General features: G+C 52.5%; 10 protein-coding genes across 10 annotated transcripts; 7 read left to right on the top strand and 3 right to left on the bottom strand.

The window, feature by feature from the left end:
- Nucleotides 1-3381: 3381 nt before the first annotated feature.
- On the bottom strand, nt 3382-5372 carry N7510_007751 (uncharacterized protein; the record flags this gene model as incomplete). The annotated part of the gene is made up of 2 exons (XM_056979676.1): nt 3382-4464; nt 4518-5372. 2 exons carry the CDS (start codon nt 5370-5372, stop codon nt 3382-3384), a joined length of 1938 nt encoding a protein of 645 aa, XP_056832719.1.
- A 314-nt stretch (nt 5373-5686) lies between these two features.
- N7510_007750 (uncharacterized protein) lies at nt 5687-5896 on the bottom strand (the record flags this gene model as incomplete). Its single annotated transcript, XM_056979675.1, has 1 exon — nt 5687-5896. One exon carries the CDS (start codon nt 5894-5896, stop codon nt 5687-5689), a length of 210 nt encoding a protein of 69 aa, XP_056832718.1.
- Nucleotides 5897-6015: 119 nt separating this feature from the next.
- On the top strand, nt 6016-6455 carry N7510_007749 (serine palmitoyltransferase small subunit family protein; the record flags this gene model as incomplete). The annotated part of the gene is made up of 2 exons (XM_056979674.1): nt 6016-6284; nt 6332-6455. The coding sequence occupies 2 exons, from the start codon at nt 6016-6018 to the stop codon at nt 6453-6455; spliced, it is 393 nt and encodes a 130-aa protein (XP_056832717.1).
- A 2151-nt stretch (nt 6456-8606) lies between these two features.
- Nucleotides 8607-9182, top strand: N7510_007748 (uncharacterized protein; the record flags this gene model as incomplete). The annotated part of the gene is made up of 1 exon (XM_056979673.1): nt 8607-9182. The coding sequence occupies one exon, from the start codon at nt 8607-8609 to the stop codon at nt 9180-9182; it is 576 nt and encodes a 191-aa protein (XP_056832716.1).
- Nucleotides 9183-9720: 538 nt separating this feature from the next.
- Nucleotides 9721-11289, top strand: N7510_007747 (rhomboid family membrane protein; the record flags this gene model as incomplete). The annotated part of the gene is made up of 3 exons (XM_056979672.1): nt 9721-10102; nt 10155-11185; nt 11239-11289. The coding sequence occupies 3 exons, from the start codon at nt 9721-9723 to the stop codon at nt 11287-11289; spliced, it is 1464 nt and encodes a 487-aa protein (XP_056832715.1).
- Nucleotides 11290-11537: 248 nt separating this feature from the next.
- N7510_007746 (DHHC family palmitoyltransferase) lies at nt 11538-13187 on the top strand (the record flags this gene model as incomplete). Its single annotated transcript, XM_056979671.1, has 2 exons — nt 11538-11736; nt 11803-13187. 2 exons carry the CDS (start codon nt 11538-11540, stop codon nt 13185-13187), a joined length of 1584 nt encoding a protein of 527 aa, XP_056832714.1.
- A 299-nt stretch (nt 13188-13486) lies between these two features.
- On the top strand, nt 13487-14349 carry N7510_007745 (ubiquitin-conjugating enzyme E2; the record flags this gene model as incomplete). Its single annotated transcript, XM_056979670.1, is given in 2 exon segments — nt 13487-13752; nt 13764-14349. The coding sequence occupies 2 exon segments, from the start codon at nt 13487-13489 to the stop codon at nt 14347-14349; spliced, it is 852 nt and encodes a 283-aa protein (XP_056832713.1).
- Nucleotides 14350-14587: 238 nt separating this feature from the next.
- N7510_007744 (uncharacterized protein) lies at nt 14588-20205 on the bottom strand (the record flags this gene model as incomplete). Its single annotated transcript, XM_056979669.1, has 4 exons — nt 14588-18378; nt 18430-18874; nt 18929-19962; nt 20139-20205. The coding sequence occupies 4 exons, from the start codon at nt 20203-20205 to the stop codon at nt 14588-14590; spliced, it is 5337 nt and encodes a 1778-aa protein (XP_056832712.1).
- Nucleotides 20206-21009: 804 nt separating this feature from the next.
- N7510_007743 (uncharacterized protein) lies at nt 21010-22467 on the top strand (the record flags this gene model as incomplete). The annotated part of the gene is made up of 6 exons (XM_056979668.1): nt 21010-21187; nt 21253-21371; nt 21426-21487; nt 21543-21568; nt 21629-21978; nt 22036-22467. 6 exons carry the CDS (start codon nt 21010-21012, stop codon nt 22465-22467), a joined length of 1167 nt encoding a protein of 388 aa, XP_056832711.1.
- Nucleotides 22468-22811: 344 nt separating this feature from the next.
- On the top strand, nt 22812-23682 carry N7510_007742 (uncharacterized protein; the record flags this gene model as incomplete). Its single annotated transcript, XM_056979667.1, has 2 exons — nt 22812-22827; nt 22955-23682. The coding sequence occupies 2 exons, from the start codon at nt 22812-22814 to the stop codon at nt 23680-23682; spliced, it is 744 nt and encodes a 247-aa protein (XP_056832710.1).
- Between the last annotated feature and the right edge of the window lie 309 nt (nt 23683-23991).

Raw genomic sequence — 23991 nt, 5'->3', positions numbered from 1 at the left:
AGTTGAATAACGTAGGCAGTGGATCTCAAATAACGCGTGCTATTCACACACGGTGAGCGGCCAAGAGCACACTTTCCAAGTTCGACAAGTTCTTTTCTCACAGCCGTCCGTGGCATCAGGTCTATGACGTCATTATTGTAATTGTCTGCGAAACTAACGCTGGCTTGACATTTTCCATGGGAACACAAAACTTTTGAAATACAGCAGGATTAATGACCCGTACATATTTAGTAAATGACATCTAACCCTTTTCCTACCCCAATATCGGGAAATTATAGTCAGCATCCGGAACAGATTGGCGCCATCACATCCCATACACCTGACAACTCAGAGAGAAACCCCATTCCCACGCCCTGCTTTGCAAAATAACATGGCAATCCGCTCTTCGGCTGGTGAGCCAATTACCTCACTTTATCTTTCGTACAAAAAATCAACAAACCATGCCATGGACTGGCTTTTTGCGAATGTGAAGATCTCACAGGGACAGCATGTATACCGCGCACAACTATCGACCGGAGATATTATCAAGGCAGCACTACTTGCGAAAAACCAAAACTTGCAAGTGCCCGCAAAAGTTTTATCGGAATTAAAAGAAGCGATTCGAAAACGACGCAAGATTCACGATATTTATGTTGCTCAGGAGCAGAAGGGTACCAATGAAAATCAAGATATAAGCCACCAAAAGTTCATAGAGAGGTAAGGTCGGCAAGTTCAGCGGATCTTATTTATTCTGACATAAAGAAGACTCGAACAAGCATTTGAAATACTTTCTTCTCTCGGCATCAAACAACCACATGGGCAACCGTCCAGGACAGACGATCCCAGAAAACTATCTTCCCCTGTCATAAGCTCCAATCGATATTCTGCGCTTGCAGACGTCAATATTGCAGACAGCACGACGGGAATGGATGCTGAAACTCCCATGCAAGACACAAAAGAGGAGAGTATTCTTTCTGACACCAGCTCGCCCGCCGACAGTCGAAATATATTCATTGACGACCACTTGAGCAAAGATATAGAGCTTTGCCTGCTAGTATATGTATGGTCACAAACGCACGGCTTTCAATTACATGTTCCTAATTATATATCAGCATCTAGATTCGATTTATGCCACGGTCAACGAATACTGGACAGAAGTCGCTGCTGGCAGACTTCCCATGGTCATGGCGGCTTACTTGACCAGTATCGCATATCGTGGCGCCAAACGCATTATCTCCGATTTCTCCGATTTGGTTCCATGCCACGAAAGTATATTGACCAAGTGGAACTCGACTTTCAGGCTATCCAAAATCACTTTCATTGGAATGCCTGAATTTCAGTCTGAATATCGTCGATTCTCAGATGGCCGTCAACTAGATTTATACTGGCATATTTTTCAAGACTACCGAAAACTATCAAAACATGATCGAGCCCTATTGAACAACCAAGGCAATCGACAGAATCCAAAAGAATACATATGCCCACCACACAACGACTGCAAATCGGTTGATTTAGATCGGAAAGCTCTTGAGACAATCAACGCTAACATGCTCGAACTTATTGATTCGAAAAGGGCCATAGCAGCCTTTGAGACAAAGCCAATGAGCTCGGTGCCTCTGTTATTTGAAGTCAGGGAGGCTGTAAAGAATGAAAATGCGGCAGTCCCTACGGCATTGATATTCGGAACGGAATTGCTACTCTCAACGTACAAGGTCTATTCATGGCCTAATGGAAGTTTCAACACTATCAATTGTCGGATCGCTACGCTTCAATTTACCAATAATGTTCTGAGTTGCACGAAAGAGTGCATGCCATACTTGAAGAACCTTTGTCAATGTCAGACTTGTTTCATTTGTTGGCAAGCAAATCGGATGTACGATTTTCAACACCAGTTGGAGACGTATCTCCAGGAAAAAAGATTTGATCTCTTTGCTCAAGCACCGTGGTCTGCAGCAAGCCATATGATTGAGATTCTTCATGCGAGTATGTTCGAATCAATCACTCTCTGCTGTCGGAACAACTATGTCGTGGCAGTTCTGCACCTGTACAATGCCCTGTTGAAAGTCAATCCAAGAATGCAGAGAGTTTTATGGCTGGACCAAGTGTGTCAACTCTTCACCAAGTTTCTCTTTCCTGGATCACTCCCGCAGGCCAACTTCGGCTCTGTTTTTCGGCTATCAACCGGTGGGCGCTTGTTGAAAACATCCGATTCACGCAGCGAGAATAAATATCAATTCTCTCGTGGCAGTTTGGAGTCATTTGAACGAAGAGTCGATCTCTGTCAGCTCTCCATTTTCTACGCCCTCCACAACAATGAATATCGGCTACATCCAGATCTTTGGGCCCAGATTTACCGAGGGGAATTGATTGAGCAATCCACAATACAGCAAAAATATGAAGTTATGAAAGAGGTTCATTCGACAACTTTCACAGTATCCTTGGATAAGATCAAGGATGCGACGCTATCCGAATTTCAGGGTGAATTACCAATAACCCAGATTAATTTTTTCGGGATTTTCAAAGCGTGCATTGAGATATTAGAGGAACTTCCCATGCATTTTAATGCTGAAGGGGGAAATAAAAACCCCCAAACTGGCTTTCACGTTGCCGGTTGGGTGTTGGATGAGGCATCCCAGCACCCACCACCTTCCGAACTCATAGAAATGGCCGCACGTCCCTTTGAAACATTGGACTCCCTTTGCTCAGTGAAGGACTTCTCATGGGAAACCCCGAGGATTGAAGTAGAAATTGTCTACTACTATATTGCTCGCTAATTTGAATGTCTACATCTTCAACTCCATGGGATTAACTAACATGGTCAACTTTTGAGCTTTGCTGTCCAATCCAGTGGATTTTGTCAGCGCCACCTGCATTATATTTACTTTCACTCATAGCTCTAATCGGGAAGTGAACTGCTTGCTACTCTAGTCTCTTGTAATTACAGTTATTAACGTTCGTTGCCTACAATCCAAGCTTTATTACGTCGTCACACTGCAGTCTGAGTATAGCAATTTCGTGTAAAATACATCACTAAAGGTCTCGCCAACGTCACGTAAAATACAGTGTCTAATCTGGGAAGTGGAGGATCTACGACCATGCCATATTTAGACTAGCACATTTCAGATTAGGGTTGGAGTATAGTGGTATATGTGATTTCGAATATTGCTGGATATACATCAAACCACCAAATATAAAGGAAAAGAGCCCTACGATCTGCGAGACCTAGATCTGCCGAGATATTCCGATCTGGATCTTGCATTGTATAGATACGATGATGCAGAATCATATATGAGAGATGCATGTAACACGAAGTACAAGTCATAAATCGCTTCGTCACCATTCATGATCATCATATCTAGCCAGAATATGTTCATATCTCCCATGCCTTGTGAATGTACGTACTCAAAAAACCATCTCCTTCTTGGCCTTCTCAACCTTAGCCAAATCCTCCTCGGAAAACTCCTGCAGCTCCGTTTCATCCGTGCCAAATGCATCGCCAGCCGTTTCCTCGATCTGGTCCAGAGTCAAGGAAATCATCCCGCAGCGGGTCATGCCGATACCGCACATGTCTTCGCCGACAGCAGCTTCAATGAGACCTTCGCCGCCGTTCCTAGCGAGATCAGCGTCGAAGGCACTGAATAACTGGCGGAGGGGCTTTAGAGCGTGCACGCGGAAGTACTTGTGGGACTTCTCGAGTTGAAGACCGTCCCTGAGTGGCTGTGATGAGAGAAGCAGGTAGTACAGACTCAGCGCAGAGTGCAAAGGCGGACCCTGCGTCTGCGTGAGACGGATCCAGCAGGCAACGAGATCGGAGACGGAGCTGGTGGCGGGGACGAGATTGCAAAGCAATGGTAAAATAACCATGAATAACGATGGGTCGAGGAAGATGTTGGTGGTAAGGGCGTCGGTACTCAAAATCTCCTGCTTAAGCCAGCTAATAGCACTATCCCGGGCGGCGTGCAGGCGGTCGTCTTCGAGGATGGTGCGGACGAGCTTGTACCTGGTAGACTGCGAAGGATGGCTGTGTACGATGGAAGCTGGGATTTGACGGACGATGTCATGAGTTTGACGGGCAGTGCATGCAGTCAATGTAAGGATGAAGTCCTTGAACTCTGCTTCGGTGGACGATTCCGTGATAGGCTGCTGCGTGGTATGCACAGTAAGAGCTAGCAGTGAGTCCAAAAGCGCATGGGGTTGTCCAAACGCTACTTCGTTGAGATTCTCGTGGTCTCCGACAAAATAACCAAAAATCTTCGCCAGATCTGGGAAAATAGATAGTTGGGGCATTGCATGTCCCGATGCAAAGAGGGTTGCGCCTGCAGCGCGGGCTGCCAGCAGCAAAAGAGAGCCATGGCGCTCGAGTGGGATGTCGTCGGGGGATGCGGGAGGTTCGTCAAAGTCCAGAGGAGGCCGGTGGTCCGTTGGTGTTTGGGAAATTATGGCCAACAGCTGGTCATTAGTTATCCCCACGTCTCGAGAAAGCGCCTTAGCGAATAGGGTCAGTACTATTTAGTCAGATGGCAAGTTCAATGACATACGACAATCTTCCCCATAATCATGTCTCGCTCCTTGAGCGGTGGGGTGGTCGCGAATGCATCGGTCAGCGACTGTTCGGGCAACCGCAGATCCGAATGTAAATGCTCCTGCATGCGAGTGGCCCACGCCATCCCGGGATCCAATGGACCTGATAGATTCAACAGATAGGACTTGAGAAGCTCGAGGAGTCCAAACTGGACAAACTTCTGGACGAGGAGGGTCTCGTTGTCGGCTGCGGGGGACGGGGACGGGGACGGCGCCTCGGCTTCTGGATCCGGAGCCGACTTCTGCAAAACTCGCAAGACACTAGACTCACTAGCCACCCGTGGAGGCGGAGCAGGCCGTTTGGTTGGGGTCAATTCCCGGAGGAATTCGATGAGGGCCAGGGTGGTTTCGTTGCTCGGCATCGCCGTGTATGCTTCGAGAGCCGCTTGCATGGATGTAGCGACGAACCGGCTGGGCGATTTGGTTTGGATCCGGGAATGTAAGACAGAGAGCATGGCGAGGAGACAGTTGAACTGGAGCGTATGCGCGGGCAGCGGCTTCTCGGCGTCACTGAGGTCATCTTCGTCGTCCCCTGGGTGAAGCTGCATCAGGGATTCGGACACACGCAGAATCACTTCGCGCGGGTTGCCCAATCGTGCGACATCGTGCAGGCATTCGGTGGATGCCGGCAGCATGGGCAGTAGCAGCTTGACCAGGTCCCAGCCGATGTTGGTGGTAAGCTTCTCATCTTGCAGCAGGGTGTGCAGCAATGGTAGACGCTGAGGGGTCAACTGGTACTCGAGGAGGGTGCAGTAGGTGAGGTAGTCGGTGTTAGGTGGCAAGGCCTGGACCAGCGGGTCGTCGGACTGCATGGCGGGTGATGGTGAGAACAAGAGAGAATGGCGGGGCGAAGTCGAGATTAGGAACACCAGTGATGTCATCCGGGAGGTCTGTTCCCCTGATATAGTACTAGTTTGTTGATTTTCAGCGATTGTATAAATTATCGATCTCGATCTACACCAAATATATTTCCATTGTGATGGTATGCCCCAGGCGATGATCATCAGCGACAGTGCACGTTATCCATCTCTTGGGTAGCATAGTGTATTGTGTACGGTCGAACTAAATCCTGCGCTGGTAAACAAACAAAGGAATCAGAGCAGTATATTAATAATGCAAGTAAGTGCTATACACAGTGCCCATACTGTCGTCGACCAAGCTGGCTGACGGAGGAATCAAGCCAAGTGCTAACCATGTCGCCTTCAACCTTGCCGCCCTTGGGTCTCGCGCCCTTAATTCCCGTTTCTCCCACCCCGGTGTCCTGTGCGCATCCGCCTACTTCCGGCCAGCAGCCGCAGGGAAAAAGTTCCCTGGTCCCTGGGGAATCACTCTGCATCTTCGCAGTTTGTCCTCCCCGATCCCTCCTGTCCGACCTGACTCTCTCCGTTTCCCGCATCGTTGCACGTTCCGATCGGCAGGAACGCCCTGCAATCCTCATAGCTCTGTCCGATCAAGATGCAGTCCTTCTATACTCCGTCCACCTCGACGCACATCTCCCACGGCCCGGCTGTCGACGAGCTCCGGACTAAAATTCCTTCCAATACGAAAACCAGCAACTCATCTCATACCCTCAAAATCCAACGCCGTGGTCCCTTCCGACGCGCCATCGACCGCGTGCGTCTAGGGTATTATCGCTACGAGGTCACTTTCGGCCTCTACGTGATGACTCCGAGCGAGAAGCTCGTGACCAATACTTTCGTCATCGTGATTCTGACACTCCTGCTGTGGGCACTGCTGCTATACTTCCCGTCACTGCTCTATCAAAGCTTAGCCGCCTCGTGTGGCTGCTGACGGGCCACACCGGCGAGGAAATGGGCGCCATCCTGGACATTCTCGGCAATTACGGCATCCATATCACTCCAGCATCTATGGCCGAGAACGCAGTGGCCTTGTGAGAGCCCCGATGAGCCAACCGGCCCTGCACACCTCACTGTATAGATACGAGGTTGAGATGCGACGGATCCCCAACTGGACTGTCCGTCCGTATAAGCATCCTCCTATCCAGCATGACATCCGATAATCGCTGATTGCCCGGGTCGTTTTGTTTTCTTCTTTTTGTTGTTGGCGTTTTGAAGGGGAAGGGCATAGCACTACATTCGTTCGACCGCGACACAACCTCGCCACCTAGACTAATAACGCGTACCGGAGGAGCCCTCAATGGTCCAACGGTCTATGACCTGAAACGAGCACCACGTGGGAAGCGGTGATTTGGTGTTATGTGTGATTTTTGTTTATACCTGCCTGGATGGTCTTGCATCGCGCCCGTATACAGACGGTCGACCACATTGCTACTCATTATACCGCTAATATCAAATCAAGCCACAGTTATGTTTGGTTCGTAAATTTGGTGGTTTTCTAGATGTTTGGCAAGTATAAATAGGTATTATAGCCAGTGATTAATCTTCTACTATGTAGGATTGGGACATCATCCAGTGTATAAAAAATAGCAGTGTCTTATGTTAAGAAGCTAATCGTCTCATCGCGAGAGCTAAAGGTGGTTCAACTTAGCTTTCTCTGTCCTGTGCCAAATCAGGTTATCTATCAACAAGATATCAATAATGAGTCTTCGTGGAACTAAGTCGTATACAGGAGTCAAATTTGAGCAAGAATCTACAAGTTAGGCTTTACTCTCTCCGATCACTTGAATATCTAAAGCACTCTGGTCAGGCTGCACGACATGGCCCCAACAACGACAGGAAACCCTTCAGGTAGCAGAAAATAAACTCTCAGATGTTCTAGCTTTACCTACACGTGGGTACATGAACTGGACTCCCGGGTCCTCCCGTCAGGCACACAGAGTGGCATCTACCGTCACCACGACTACTACGAGGCCTTGGTTTTAGTTTAATTTCAGTGTATGGATAACAACAACCAACCCCCTGGCCTGGATGGGGATTTTCTAGAGACGAGTGCAAGACTGACAAAAGCAGCTGCGCAAGGTATCTCAAAGCTCACCTTTCTGGGGACATTATATCAGACAGTTGAAGATGTTAGGGATCAAGGATCCAAGGCTACCCCGGAATCGACGATGGCGTCAGAAATGGTCATGTTCTATTTCAGGTACGAATCTTGCCACTTAGCCCTGACTTCAAATCATGAAAACATGTTACTGTGGCGAGGATTAGGAGAGGCTGCCAATGTGAAACAAATCTCCACAATACATGGCTTTTATACATGAGTCGGAATCCCTGTTTCTTGGCAGAAGAACTTTCTTCATTGAGAAAAAGGACTACCTCAAAGGAATGGCTGTGGAATCCTTCTATGTTAGATCCTCGTGTGGTGGATTATTATTATTGTATGTAATTGCCATTAATTGGCTCGACCCGGCAGATCAGTGGATCATGGGGTCCTTTTCACCCGTCGTCTGGCCCCAGCGTTGCAAGCAGCAAGCCGTGGGACTAGCCCTGACAACAAACGACCATCCACAAGAAACACGCTGTGGGGCAAGCTGCCCCGGGCAATCTACTGATCTAGTAGTACCCTGAATATCATGATCACATATGCTTATATGCGCCACCAAGACCCTCAAGGATGTCGCCTCTTACACAGTTCCTGTCTATCTGTGTTGGGGGCCATTTGCCATCTTCCCTGCTCTTTGCGTCTTCATATCGGCAATTGTATACCTCCACCTCGAGAAACTTAATATCTATCTTGTCTTTTCAGAAGAAAAAAAAAAGAAGTGCTCAGATAGATCCCGTACGCAGTTAACTGCGATCTAGCGTAAGGAAAATCGAATCGAAGGAACAGTCGATCAGGGGCGTGGCGAGGATCGACGTAACAGAACAATGCAGATCTTAGGCCGAATCCGGGATGGAAACATGGAGTATACATCCTCAATAGAACATTCTCCAATATCGACTGATTCATGCAACAGACTGTCATGCCTATAAAAAAGGTGCCCCGTCTGCGCTAGCCAGGTCTTCGTTCTATCATCAATCTATCATTTTATTCCGTGTTCAATTACCTCTGGCAGGCTTGAACACTATCACAATTTGTTCAACCGTTTTATTTTCTTGAGTCTTCAAAACATTTTACATATCACCACAATGAAGTGCGCCATCATCGCCGCCATGGGTGTCGCAGGCACCGCCATCGCCGCACCTGTCCAGCAACAACCAGGCGAACACGGCCAAGGCAATGGTCAGGGCGGCGGTCAAGGCTATGGAAACCCCGAGCCTACCAGCACTGTGCCTGCCTGGGAAACTAGTACGCCTGCATGGGAAACCCCAACCCCCAGTGCTGGCGGCTGGCCTTATCCATCCGGACCTATTCCAGGCTGGCCCACTTCTATGCCATGGGGTACCCCTGGTCCCTCCGGCTATCCTGGCGGCGGTGGCGGTGGATGGCCCACTGGATGGCCCACTGGATGGCCTACTGGATGGCCTACTTCCTCTGTCTCTATCCCGCCGGCCGCGACGACCGGTCCAGTCCTTCCGGTCTGTCCTGATGTGGAAGCCCTCCCGAATGCGGATACGGCGCCCATCGAGTGCATCAATAAGCCGAACGTGCCGGATACCAACCCAGGTGGTCCCATTGAGCCGTTAGATGGAAACACTGGCCCGAAGCGCCGTTCAATCCTTGACTGGTTCGAGGGCAACAACAAGGATGAGAAGGACAACTAAGGACCGCGGAAGTCGGGATGTTATGTTTTCTATTATTTCTTTTGTGGATTTTCTGTTTTTCCATGCTGGAGGCCAGACCTTTGCAGTACTGTGTGTGTGAATAGTGGTTGAATACAGATAGATTGAACGCCAGTGAAGAGCGAAGAAGTTCGTATTGAGTGCCGTAGTAGTTGGGGACGGACACACGCAATGAGCGGCTGAGTTCCCAAAAATAGCGAGTAATGTGACTGCCTGAACACGATCTTTTCTTTCTTCCATCTTTAAACACTCGCCCTATCGGCGCTCGGCCTCATCCTTCCTCGACCCATTCTTTCTTTTGGGGTCTTGTCCATCGCTCCGGCACGTTCTCTCGTTCCCCTGCCGCGTGCACATGCTCTCTTTCTCGATCACGAATTGACGCCTCCGCACTTAACCCCCTACGTCTACGTCACGTTTCGAGGGCGCCAACAGCCCTCCTTTGTGGCCCATGATGGCTGCCAACGACTATTATCACCGAAATAGCCCCCAGCCACCCAGCTACGACCAAGTCCCAGGCTCAATGGACCGACCATTACCACCAGTCCCCGGATACGGCTTCCCGGGCCCCAACACATACAGAGACGACGACCCGGCTGTTCCTTACCACTCGCGATACAGCCAACAATCACTCGCTTCGGATGGCGGAGGATACCAAACTTCCGGTCGCATGGCGGATGGCGACCAGTACGCCGAGAACATACCACTCAAGTCCGCGACACAAAACGCCCACACGAACCCGGAGTGGATGGACCGACCGCCATCACCAGGAGGATTCTATGATAATGATCGTCAAAATAGCCGGCGTAAACGAGGGGGGTTCTTCAGCAAAAAGCCCGCGTGGGTGACGTGGACCTTGACAGCAGCTCAGATTATCGTTTTCATCGTCGAGCTGGTGAAGAGTGGTGAGTTTGGGGGACGTTGAGGATGGTTCCCCAGGGCTGACGTTTTGTCTAGCGCAACTGACCGGTTCTCCAATCGAAACACATCCCACCTTCAATCCTATGATCGGCCCTTCGCCGTATGTCCAGATCTGGATGGGATCGCGCTACGTCCCCTGCATGAAAAACATGAACACCGTCCAAAACAACGTCAACCAGACCCTTTGGGCGTGCCCCAACACCACCCAAGCCATCGCTGCGTGCTCGCTCAAGGAGATCTGTGGGTTCAGCGGCTCCGTTCCCAACCCCCACCCCGGAGGGTCCCTCTCCCAGCAGCCGGCGCCAAATCAATGGTTTCGCTTTATTGTGCCGATCTTTTTGCATGGCGGCTTCGTTCATATTGGTTTCAATCTGCTGGTCCAGTTGACCATGGGCGCCGACATGGAGCGGATGATTGGCATCTGGCGCTATACTCTCACTTATTTTGCTAGCGGAATCTTCGGTTTTGTGCTCGGTGGCAACTACTCTGAATACCTCGAGTCGGCCGACGGCTGCTCGGGCTGTCTGTTTGGTATTCTGGCGCTCTACTTATTGGATCTACTATACGACTGGCCCAACCGCGACTCTCGCTGGATAGAGTTGCTCATCATGGTTCTGGGCGTGGGAGTTTCGTTTGTGTTGGGTCTGTTGCCTGCACTGGATAATTTTTCGCATATTGGAGGTTTCATCATGGGCCTGGCCATCGGCTTGAGTATCATGCGATCTCCCAACAATCTCCGAGAACGAATCGGCCTAGCGCGCGAGCCGTATGTCGCGATGAGCGGCGGAGCTGGCCAGGCCGCGCCCGAAGACAGCAATCCATCGCGGTCCAAGTTGATGGACTTCCTCAAAGGCCGAGGGGGAGTGGTCTTGTCGGGTGATGGCTCCGAGGTCACCTCGAAAAACCCAATCAACTTCTTCAAAGGGCGCAAGCCGCTCTGGTGGTTGTGGTGGTTTGTCCGGGCAGGCAGCCTGGTTGCGGTGCTGATCGGGTTTATTTTGCTCATCACCAATTTCTACAATACCTACGAGTCCAACTGCTCATGGTGCTACCGCCTGAGTTGCCTGGTAAGTCCATCATTTGTCTTTCTTGTGGAATCTCTGCTAATACTAAACCATAGCCGGTGAATGGCTGGTGCAAACAGCAGCAGGTAGCATCTGTGCGTCCTTAGAGACCGCGCTGCCTCAAATGTGGACGTGATTGTGTAAATATAGAAACATTGCGTGTACAAAATCCAAGTGTGGCTAGGTTGTGGCGCAGTTGTTCCGTCTCCGTAAACTCACCTGATCCAGTTGCATTCAACTTTGTACCTTCCAACCCTTCCGCTCTTTTCATCTCTGTAGTCACCAGGCGTCACTGGTGATGCACTTTCCACAACTCCCGATGCCCCGTGTCTTTCTCTCGCTTGCGCCCTAAGCCATGGCCACCTTGGCCTCGTCTCCCCCAACCTCCCCCTCGTGGTCGAAACGGCGCCCACGAGCCTGGGCCCTCAAATGCGAACGATACTGCTGTGCCGCGGTGAGCTGCTTCCCACTAGCCTTTATCTACGGTGTCACAACATGGGCCGTCTACGTCGAAGCCAGCATCGGGCTCAAGCCGCAAAAGAGCGACTGGATAGGTAATGATCATGTCAGACACCCTTCGTTCCCCGATTATCTTGCTGACTAGAGACGCGGATGAGCAGGCATCCCTAGCACACTTGTTGGAGTCATTCTCTACGCCCTCCTGAATGCCTCCTATACCGTCGCCGTCTTCACCGACCCGGGCTCCCCGTTGACCACCCGCGGTAACGACCGCCATCGCTATAGCGCGCTGCCCATCACCGAGCAGCCCGACTTTACTTCGTACACCGTCAGCTCGACGGGCGGATCGCGGTATTGCAAGAAGTGCCAGTGTCCCAAACCGGACCGTGCGCACCACTGCTCCACGTGTAAGCGATGCGTCCTGAAGATGGATCACCACTGCCCCTGGCTGGCTACCTGCGTGGGGCTCTATAATTACAAAGCGTTTCTGCTGTTTTTGATATACACCTCGGTTTTCTGCTGGGTCTGTTGCGCGGTGGCGTGCGTGTGGGTATGGGACGAGATGCTCAGCGACACCACGTACATGGACACTATTCTGCCTGTGAATGTTGTTCTTCTGGGCATTCTGGGTGGGATTATCGGGTTGGTGCTGTCTGGTTTCACGGCGTGGCATATCAGTTTGGCCGTGCGCGGCACTACCACCATCGAATCGTTAGAGAAGACCCGGTATGTGTCGCCACTACGCAGGGCGCTCGACCGCCAGCGCTCTGAGCAGGGAATCATCCACCCCGAGGAGACCCTGAGCCACCGGATCCAGGAATATGGGAACCAGATCATCGATGCACACGCCAATGCAATCCCGGGCGTCACCCGCGCCGAGGAAGGCGAAGAGCGACTGTCTCCAGCACCCCAGCGATACCCGGGTTACCTGCAAGGCGCCCCGGGCACCGAAAACCTTACACCTGCACAACAAGCGCTGTCACGATCCTACGCCGAAATGGAACGCCAGCGCGAGCATGATAGATACCAGGAGTATCTCGCGGAGCAAGATAGCGAGAAGATGCCGCGCGCATTCGACCTCGGCTGGCGCCGCAATCTCATCCATCTTTTCGGCGACCGCCCTCTTCTGTGGCCGTTACCCATCTGCACAACCATCGGCGATGGCTGGCGTTGGGACCCGAGTCCGCGCTTCCTCGAGGCGCGCGAACGGCTCCGAATCCGACGCGGCCAGGACGCCATGGACGAGCAGCAGTACCGCCAGGATCTGTACCAGCGCAGTATGGATAACGGCCACAACTGGGCCGGCGATGCGAGTGTCGGCGCCGGCGCCGCGCACCCGCCCTGGGCGCCTAATAATCGCGGTCTGCCGCCGGACACATCTGATGACCGGCCGCAGACGAGTGTCTCGCTCCAGACTCTCGCGCCGATGTCCCCGCGTCCGCGGCCGGGGGATAGCGACTTTGAGGATGACCTCGAGGAGAATAGGTTATTGGATGGGAATCGTCGTGGCCAAGAGCAGTCGGATGAATGGCGCGATTGGGATTGATGAAGTGTGCATTTAGTCTTTTGCATTGTACGTGAGGCGTTAGTTTGGGTAGGTTCGCGTATAGAAGAATCATCGGTGTACGAATTGAATATGTTTATATTCTAAATTTCCCAAATCTATAAATAATGTAGGTTTAGTATGGGCCACCTGTTATCAGATCGGGCGATGCTCCACCTCCCGCCACCTTTCCACTTCCCCAAACTTCTTCCACTCTCCAACTCCAACCGTCGCACCTCGACAACTACTACACTTCTCACCCACCCGACCAAAAAAAAACACTCTCTAATAAACAAATAACGATGACCTCCCCCTCAACAAAACGCCTCCTCAAAGAATCAACAGACCTCCACAAAAACCCGAGCCCCTACTTTACCGCGCATCCAACTTCGGAATCTAACCTGCACGACTGGCACTTCACTCTCGCAGGCCCGCCCGCACCATCTCCCTACGCCTCAGGGCTATACCACGGCCGAATCACGTTCCCGGCAGCATACCCGTTACGCCCGCCTTCCTTCCGCTTCCTCACGCCATCGGGCCGCTTCGAAGTCAACCGCGAGATCTGTCTGTCGATCTCAGGCCACCACGAGGAGACATGGCAGCCTGCTTGGGGGTGCGCACGGCGCTGTTGGCCATTCGGTCGGAGATTTTCTCTTCGGAGGCGAAGGGCCAGGTTGGGGGTATGGAGGGGAGTGAGACGTTGAGGAGGGAGTATGCACGCCTTTCGAGGGGGTGGTGTTGTAGGGAGTGTGGTGGGGATAACCTTGGGCGGATGAGGGAGTGGTGGACTGTTTGTAGGGAGAAAGAGGTTGAGGTGGAGGGGTTGGATGATGGGTTGGAGGAGAGTGAGAAGGAGGATAAGACTGGTGATGAGATGAAGCAGGAGGAATCCAGGCAGACCTTGGAGACGACGCCAGAGCAAAGACAGACACAACAACCACTTCCACCTCGTTCCTCGTCCCTGGCGGCACCAATTTCTTCGTCTCCTGCTCCAGCCAGTGTTGCTCCAGCTCAACACCCCGTTGCTCCTCGCCCACAAGCACAAGCACAGCCTGCTTCCACCGCAGCAAACGACGGCGTCTGGCTGGACCGCGCCATCATCGGTGTCGTGGTCACGCTGGTCATTCTCATCTTGCGCCGGTTCGTTGACGTGGAGGACTTATGATTTCATTTTATTATTGTCGGGTACATTAGCTATAACATGGTGTTTGAGGATGAGGTGGTGGCGTTTTTCTTTTTTTTCTTGGGATATACACAGCAGCGCAAGAGTATACAAGGTTCCGTCACAGCGAGCAATTCAGATAGTTGAACATATTATTAAACTCTACATGGACTCGTCTCGTTTCTCATCCAGCACACAAACGTTTTGGTTCTTGATATTATACAGGAGCACACAGCAAACTTCATGGCAAAGACATCCACCACCATTCTTGTACCGTCCAGGTAGCCTGCTCGTCCATTCCATGCCGACGCACCGCACCGACCTGCTCCAACCACCCCAGCAGCAACGACGTCTCCCACGCGCCCATTGCGGGCTTGATCATACTCGCAATACTGGCAGCATTGATCCCCGGTCGGACAGCCACGCACCCCACAACGGCGCCTGCCACCTTCTCCCAGAGACGCTGCACGAACTGTCCATTGATATCAAGCCAGAGCGGGATCTTCGGCGGCAATGACGGGTCTGCAGATGGCTGGTAGGATGGGGCAGGAATGGAGGTGGCGAGCCCGTCGATCGGATTGCCGTACACATACGTCTCAAGTGGGCGCACCTCGATAGCGAAGCGCAGTCGCATCTTGTCCATCTGCCGCGTCAGGTATCCGCCGTCTGTGAGACCGAATTTGTCGCGCGGAGGGTCGCGAGGACGCAGGGAGACACGGCCGCTGGTGGCGAGATTGATGAGAGCCAGGATATCGCCGTCGTCGGCGCCGTACTGCACATCTGCATAACCGGTGGACTGGAGCTGGGGGTCGAGGATAGAGGTCTTGAAGTAAGCTGCACGGTGCAGTTGCATGCTGTCAATGCCACGTTTGCGACTCAGTGTGTGCAGGAAATGATCTGTGATATCGTAGTTGCGGCCGGGGATGACTCGACCACGATTGGAGTGGCCGATTACACGCTCGGTCAACAGAGATTGCACTGCACTGTTGAGCAGCGGCTCGCCGAAGCGCGATAGGATCTTTTCTGCCTCGGCTCCGTTGTAGCCCTCCTCGGGGGTAACAACGTTGGCACGAACCCAAGTCTTGGCGACTTCAAGACGCTCCAACTCAGCCTTCCGACGACCGGCGGGCTGGCTTTCACCCTCTGTAGGAATGGCAAATGCGATTTGAGCCAGCATAGTGCGCTTGCGGTGGATGGTGATAGAGTGCATCGTCTGGAAAAAATCGTCGGCTGCGGTCACAGGCTCTTCGCGCAGCTCGAAGATGCTATCGAATTGCTGGCGGGTGGCAGGCAGATCTGGGATATTCTCAGATACCGGCACATCCAGTTCCCGATCAGCCCATTCAACAACGGCCGGCCAGTCGTAGTTGTCGATATTGCCGTAGTCAATCGGAGGCACGCGATTCTTGATGTATGCTGCAATGAATCGTTCTTGGAAATCCCGTTGCATCTTGGCAATCTGCAAGCGGTTCTTGGTGAGAACCATTCGAGCTCGGTCTTCGATAAACTTCGGGTCTTGTTCCGGGAAGCAGGCCGCGACGAGAACCCAATCGACCAGTTTGGCTTCCGCTCCACCAGCCAGAATGCGAACGACCACAAGCGCAATCATGAGCTTCCGGGTCAGGACCTCGGGCAATGGACGTGCATGTCGCTGGCGACGGTAGATCGGTCGCGGTACAGGGGTGGGGGCTTCAACGACTGCCGCAGGATCCGCCAGTCTCTCCAGTCGGCGATCTACCGGGGTCTGTTGCGGCGGCGGCGGCTGCTGCTGCTTACGACGAGACGTTTCTTTCCGCGTAGTCATCGGTGGCCTCGCTGTCGGTAAGGCCGGGGCAGGCTGGTCAACATCAAAGCGAATATCACCGAGAATCGGGGCAGTTTGGAAACCAGCATCGTGAACGGTCTGATCAATAGACCGGAAACCCCCGAGATTGCCATCAAATACTCCCCCATGTTGCAGCTCCCACTTGAGGATCTTGTCGGCCGCCGTAAAGAAGTTCGTAGTATCCGCCGGGCGAGCCAGCTGCGCCAACTCGTTAACGGACTCTTGCACATCAACAGGGGGCCTCCTTGAAATTTCTCTCGGCTTGCGGAATGCTACCGAGCCAGTCCCTGTAGAAAATGTCCCAGTAGTTGTATGGAAGGTCTGTCCTGGATTCATCAGCATGGCGTATGGCCTGAGAGTGGAAAGCATCTTGACAAAACGCCGCACGCCAGTAGAATCCCGGCGCGGGCGTCCGCGCTTCTTGCCTTCCGTAGGTCGAGATATCGATGTTTGAACAAATGTATATTCTTGCGTCGTCGAAGGGCGGTTGATCTTCATGAGCCGTTTGACCCCGGTTCCTTGTCTGCCGTCGTCGTAGGCACCTATGTCGGCCTGAAGGCTCTTCAGCAGCTGTTTCTGTCTGCCTCTTTCCCTCCGTTTTTCTGCATATTCGACAGAGGCCGGCTTTTGCTGTAAATTCACCGTGATGCTAGACTCGACCGGTAGCGCCCATTTTTGCTGCTGGGGCGGCTGACCATAAGGCCGCGCAGCGCCGCTCTTGGTAATGTCAGAGGCAATTTCGATGTTGGGTGAAAAATGGATACGCCGGTCGTCAGACAAGATCATTTGCCGGAGTTCTTTCACCCAGGGATCATCTGGCGAAGTCTCGGGCTTTGTCACCATGGTCTTCGTCACCATCCTGCCTTTACCATTGCGACCACTGAACGTCAGTTGTCGGAGTCGACCGGCGTCCACTAGATGCTTGATTGTTGATTGCACCGTTCGTAGATCGGGTTTCTCTTTGTAATTGAGTTTCGTCCACGCCGTCGCGAAAGGATACCACATTGCAGTACCCGTGGGATATGCACCGCCAGCTTTTTCGACGACATCGATGATGATCTTCCTTCGAAGTACACCAACAGTACCTCCTCTCTCGACGGCAAGTGGTACCCTCGGCGTTTTTTCTGGAACGAGTCTTCGACTACCTCGGTCGACGGGAGGCGTGGGCGGTACGGACGAAATATCGCCATTCTCAGCGGCTTCTGCTTTGGGGGAAATCAAGTCATTGGTAAAGAGACGAGCACGCATATTTCCGGATGCCCTATGCAGAGGCACACTTCGCCGATTGGCGTTCTCTGGAGATGCGAGGCGCCGTCGTTTGGATGATGTCTCCGGGGTTGCGTCAACATCCAGAGGATGAACAGCAGAACCCTGATCCCGATCTGGGGCCAACAGGGTCACATCCTCCGAGAGGGTGGTATCCGGAATTGCCCCTTCTTCGGGAGGCGCAGAAAGAGGTTCATCATTTCCAGCTTGTGACTTGTCCAGGCGACGTCTTTTCGGTGGCCGTCCCCTCCGTTTCACGGTCGGCTCAACCGTCGGTGAAGCAGTGGGAGATTCTGCACGAGCCCCAGAGCTCTGAGCTCGCTTGCCATTTCTTGAAGCCACTGGTGTGGTTTCCACGGCTTGGCGAGTGGTTCGAGGCTCAGGTACATTGATGGACGCTATTGCAGGAGTCCCACCATCCGCAACGATGTGTGCCGGAGTTGTCTCCTTTGATTGAACCACTTCACCTCCATCAGAGTCGTCTAGTTCCTTCACAAACCATGACAATGAATTCAGCATGGGAGACTTGAAGACTGCAATCCGACTCTGTCTCGGTCGGCCTCGCGCCTTACCGGCTGGTCTCCTGCGACCATGCGGTGTAACATAGACCCCAGGTGTCGGTCGTTCCATGATTAGAGCGCTATATTCGGTCCATGTCTCGTCCATGCCAAGAGCTTCAAATCTTTCCCTTTTGGACAGGCCTTTCAAGCGCTCATGCTTCTTCGCCACCATTCTTGATAGAGTCGGGGTTTGCCGGACCAAGTCTTCCGCATGATGTTGCACATTTCCCTCATCCGATTCAGAGGTGGCCGCCGGGGACTCTTGGATCATCAACTTAGGTCGATTGCGAGAGCCTTTGGGGCGTCCGCCAGGGCGACGGACGCTTACGGGCACGGCTTGCTCGCCACCCGCTGGGGCACGTTGGTGGCCATTCCGAATGACTGGACGCTTTGTTAGAAGCCGAACTAAACTCAGACAGACGAGTAACTTACCCCAGCTACCATCCTGGAGTCGAACTGCGGTAGGATCACTGCTAGATCGAAGGTAGTTTGACGGTTTTGCGGCTGCGATGCACTCAAAAAGAGTAGCATTCCCTTTCTTCAAGAGTCCCTTGGGAGGCCCGGTTTGGGGGAATCCGTAATGGTCAAGCTCAGGAACGGCATCAACAGGCGGAATCTTGGCCCGAAGCGTTTTGGCCTTTTTCGCAGGGTATTCCACAGCCTCCCATAATGCTTGCCCAGTCTCGACGAGGGCCCGGAAGTTAGTTGAAGTGTAATGCACGTAGAGCACAGTGGTGTGGAGCATGGCTGTGTCCCGAACGATTGCGAGGTGTCGAAGATGCAGTGGCTGAGACAATTGCCAACAGTTTACAATCCGCTGCAACGCAGTCTCCAATGGCCTTCGAAAGAAGTTTCCAAACAAGGCTCGGATGATATCCTAGATGAACCAAGTGTCAGAACCGGGCCTTTGAGTTATTCTGGCAGAGCTTACCTGATTGGGGATGCCTGCTGTTCCAGATTTGTCCACAATGTCCACGAGTTGGTTGTGCAAGTTGCGATCTGGTGTCCAAGATGGTGCTGTCTTCTCCTCGGTCTCCATCTCAACATCTTCGTCGGCGTCCACGCGATCCTCCTGGTCACCAGCGGTGTCCAGCATGTCATGCCTGTACTCGTAATACCGCTTCAAGTCCTCTGGTGTAGGGTCCCGAAGAAGCATGACACAAGGGTGCATTTTGTCGTACTGCGATTGGGCCTTCACCCGCTTCAGTACCCCGATACGCTCGAACTTGCGGATGGCGCGGGATAAAAGTCTCCATCGCCACTTATCTGTAAAGTTTAGTTCCGATTTGAGGTCGTTGCGAGCCATGATCCGAGAGGGCTGCTTCTGGAGAATCTCGAACAATTTGGTGGTAAAACCCTCGAAATCAATCACTTCATCCTTGCCGCTGCTCAATTCACTTGTTCGATCGATTTTTTGCTGCACGAACTTGCGAAGCGTACATATACTGGTCCGAGAGGATTTGACTTGAACAGCTCGCTTCTCGATGTAGCCATTCTTCGCGAGCTTGTCTGTTCGCTTAGGCACGGAACGCTTGTCTTGGCCGCTCAGCCTCACCAGTTCGGGCTGGGCGATGCCCTGCGATTTATGCGAGGCGATGATGGACAGCAGCACAAACTCCAAGGGAAACACCTTGGAATCATCCGGCTCATGGCCAGTGATCGCATACCAGGTTCGTTCCTCGGAGACAAAGATGCGAACTGGATTGGAGGTGGACAGGTCATCCGCCGAACCTTCAGCAGCTGAGGACGGCTCAGGCACTGATTTGCCAAGCTGCTCCACGTCGTCCAGATTCAGGTGATTCCATTCGTTGTCCTTGCCCACGGACACTTCTGGGTTTCGCGTCAGCCAGGACCAAACCTTCGCTTGGAAGCGACGGTCGACACTCTGCTTCCGCTGAGTTGCATCTTGAGCGAGATTGCCATAAAAAGTGTCGATGGCTTGGAGAACAACAGACAGCGTTGCTCCTGGAAGATGGTTAGCCGATCTGCTTGATAGCAGGATAGCGGTGGTCCCACGATCGCAGGATACACGCAAGCGAACCAGATATCCTGTCGGGTATCCGCAGGGTTGGTGCTGGACATGACAGGGTATATACATGCAGAGCAGCAGAGTGGGTCTGAGGGCAACTAAGTATACGCACCTTGATCGCCACAGAGGGCGACCTCGTTCAGCAAGAAATCGATGAGATCCTGCAGACCGGGAGCCATGACTAGGTCATGATTGGTTTTGGACAGTGGAGACGATGGATTCTACAGGTGTTGGGGGAAGTGGCAAGAGGGACGGTCAGTCGAGGGATGGAATTTCAAAAAGCGAAAAGTGTGACTCGAACTCGCGCTGTTGCTGTTTTGCCTAGGGATGGGTCATGTGATGGATGGATGGATGCCTGAGGCTTGGCGACACCAGCAACAATCCTTCCCTACATGGAGGTTTACATCAATTACGAACGTTGCTCGTCCCACCAGGTCCAATCGGAAGCCCAGACGGGTGAATGAAGAGTTATGATCATATTGATACATAACTCACCACGGATGCGGCGGATGATCGGCTGGCTGGGATCGCCATCCGGCAACTTGGCACTTCCATGTCTCAGAGTCCTATTTCGGTGATGTCGCTAGACGCAAACATTTGCGCAAGGGAGCCTTGTGGCCTGCAGCGACAGGAGTGTGTGGCAGTGGGAAATAATGATAGGGACCTATCTGCAATGCATACCGACATACCGAACTAGTAGAGCAGGGAAAGACTCGAGGGGGACAGTGACATCACCGCTTAGTCAGGAAAAGGTACCTCTGTGCCTTTGTGTATTGTATGGGGGCGGATGTACTGGTCCGTCGTTTCCGGCTAATCTGGGTCTTGTCTGCTGAGGGCGCAACTTTTTCCTTCTCTACTTCTCGCCGTCTCCCATCATGTGTTCGGTCTCTTCTGAATCGATTATCGACCACCCTTAGTGATTGTTCCCTGAATCTTATTACGTTCCCTCCGGTCGGCGCTGGCCCGCCACCATCGCCACGCTCATGGAAGAAGGAACCGTTGCCATCACGCCCTCGGTGCCTCCTCCGCTCCCCTACTCCCTCCACACCCGCAAGAAGGCCATTGCTTTCTTCTGGATCCTCTTTGTCGTCGATACCTTGGGTCAGCCATTGATACTGTATTGGACGCTGTGGTACCTCACGGATCTGTCGCACAACTTGGGTATGTTGACCACCGCGGCAAACTCATCCACTGTACAGGTGTGCTGATTTGAAGGGCCGTCGCAGTATTCTCTATTATCACCGCATGCTTGGGCGGAATTTCAGTCTTCGAGTACTTCTATCGCCTCCATAATCTCTTCCGCAAACACTCGCGCACCCGGCCGTTGAACGCTCGCAAATCATGGGTACGATACTATCTGATCGCGAAATGCTGGTCCCATTGCTAATGCCGTCTCTAGCTGGACTTCTTCCACATCAACTTTACAATTGTCTGGCTGATCCTGGCGGTGGAACTCATTGTGTTGGTCAACCCCCTGAAGTTTTGTCTGATGCGCCCCAAACTAACTCAACCACAGTGGAACGGTTCCTGCTGAACCTTATGGTTAGACCTAGTCCCAGTCTTGTTTTTGTGGGCAAAGCGCTAACATGGAAAACTCAACAGTACGCCTTGTCGCGATGGTCCTCCCGACGGTAATGTTCTACTTTGGCATCGTACACCTGTCCCTCGATATTCTCCGCATGTGCGGCTTCAAGGCACCCTTCCGAATCTCGTCTACACCCAAAGGATCCACCATGCCAACCGCATTATACGCACTCATCGAAGACGTGGTGGCCGTGGACGGAGGCGGCGGCCAAATGTACCGGTACGCGCTCCGAACACGATACCTCTCGAGCCCCTATTTCCGACGGATGCTGTTCGAGATGAATTGTTTCTGGAGCGGAGGCTCGATCATCTGCGCCGCCGCCATCACTGCGGTCGTCTTTACTGTCTCGGAACCAGTCGCGTATACAGTAAGTTCAAAGTGACTCCATCACAAACCCGGAATCACGCTGACGTCACCCCCGCAGCTGGGCTGGAGCCTTCCGTTCGCTTGGGCCGGCATCTGGACTTTAATTACTATCCCCTGGGTCCAAAGTGATCTGCGCAGAGAGAAAAAGGCCTGGGCCGAGGGCCGCGTACAGGGCGGGATTCCCTGGACGGACGACATTGCCGCGCCCACAGCCCGCACTCGCTTTGCTTCCGTTCAGGCTAACCTGCTGCCCTGGACGCGCGAGAAGCAAAGCGCTCCGTCGACCCCATCTGCGGATGGCGCTGGCAGCACAGCAGCTACGGGAAACCCTGAGAACATGCCAGATGGAGTTCCTGATGTTGTTCCTGATGGTGTTCCTGGTGTTATTCCTGATGTTGTTCCTGATGTTGTGCCTGATGTTGTGCCTGATGTTGTTCCTGGTGGCGTCCCCGATGGAACACCGTCTGGAAACCACTCCATTACCCACTGAGCGAGTTGTAATATGACATTATGATGCATCCTCAATTTTTGGACGGCCACCACAAAATCTACCTTTGGACAATGTTCTTTGCCCTGCGTGTGGAAGAGCCGGTTCTTACGTGTTGTATATAGATACCCAGTTCATCTCTAGCAAACGACGAGATTGTACAATATCTCCGCATGTGTAACCTCTTCCCCGGAATTTCTGTATGTCTTGTCGTGCCCGTGTCACTCTGCTACAACCCGTCTTGCATGCCCTTGAATGCCCTTGAGAGAGCATCGGCGCAACCTTGCTGGATCACAGCAGCCCCAGGGAAGCTTTGTGCTCGAGCTATGATATGCTAGCATTGGTCAATGTCGCCGCGTGGCTGTATGTCTGTGGGACTGTCTCGGAATATACCCTCGACGTCGCATCATCCTGCCTTTACATGAGCAATCTAGCCAGCTCTATAGTCCAGTTCAGTAGCACACTCATCGAAAATTAAGTATATAGCTAGCTCCAGACACCCACCAAGCTGCAAACACAATCGACCATCCCTATGACCCAATCCTACCTCAAAACGCAGCACCAACCAACCTGCTCCTTTCTCTCGCCCTCCTCGTCATTGTCTCAACAACAAACGCAGTTTCAACCCGCAACTACGCCCACCGCCACTGCAGCGGTCGCTTCGGGCAATGCACCGACTTAAGTGAGTTCCACTGCTGCGACTGCACCGTCAACACCACCGATAGCGTCCACCGCCCAGACTACGAATCCAGCTCCTTCCGCCATCCCCCCTTCGCGGGACTGGGGCTTACCTGCGGCGGACGCGGCCGCGAGACCTGTGGGCGAGTCAATGGTGCTCCATGGAGGGATGGTTCGTGCGCCCGACGAGGGGGTGAGCTTGCGGGCTCGTTTTGGTTTTCTTGTCGGGGATGTCCGTTCCCCGGTGGAGGCGTTGATGCCAGCGGCGATGATGGAAGAAATGGAAATGATGATGATATTCAAGAAATACAGGCAGGCATGGGATTCGCGCAGGAATTGCTGGATCAGAAAAAGCATTTGAGCTCTGTTGGGCCCGATATCGTGAGCGTTGAGGGCCATTTGTTTCCGGTGAATTATGAGACGCCGCGCGAGGTTACGGAGGACATTTATAGGGTCTTTGATAATCCTGTGCATGGGTATAAGGATCTTCCGAAGGAGGTGCGTGGGTATGAGCTTGTGAATGTGTATGACAGTATGTAGTTGCATGTATGAGATAGGTTGGGCTGGTGGATTAGTTAGGGTTATGGGCTCTGCCAGAAAGTACTTAGCCGCCATGTAATACCTGGAAGGAATCTTGATATGAACTGGACTGAGTCAAGTCTGTCTTTTTGCTTCTCTTCTCTCATTCCATTAATGCACTTTCAGAAGTAATTAACAAGAAGAAGGTGGGCAGAAATGCTTTTGTGCATGGAGGGCCACAGAACCCGAAAAGGTGAATAGGAAATGGGATAATTTGCGGACGCAAGCGTGAAGAGAAAAAAACCAGATTATCAGAAGAAAAACACACAG

The sequence above is a fragment of the Penicillium lagena genome (assembly GCF_028827675.1).
Source record: "Penicillium lagena strain IBT 129212 chromosome Unknown utg000005l_segment0_segment0, whole genome shotgun sequence".
Classification (NCBI taxonomy): Eukaryota; Fungi; Ascomycota; class Eurotiomycetes; order Eurotiales; family Aspergillaceae; genus Penicillium; species Penicillium lagena.
The sequence above is the reverse complement of the archived record's forward strand: the minus strand, read 5'-3'. Positions and strand labels throughout refer to the sequence as shown.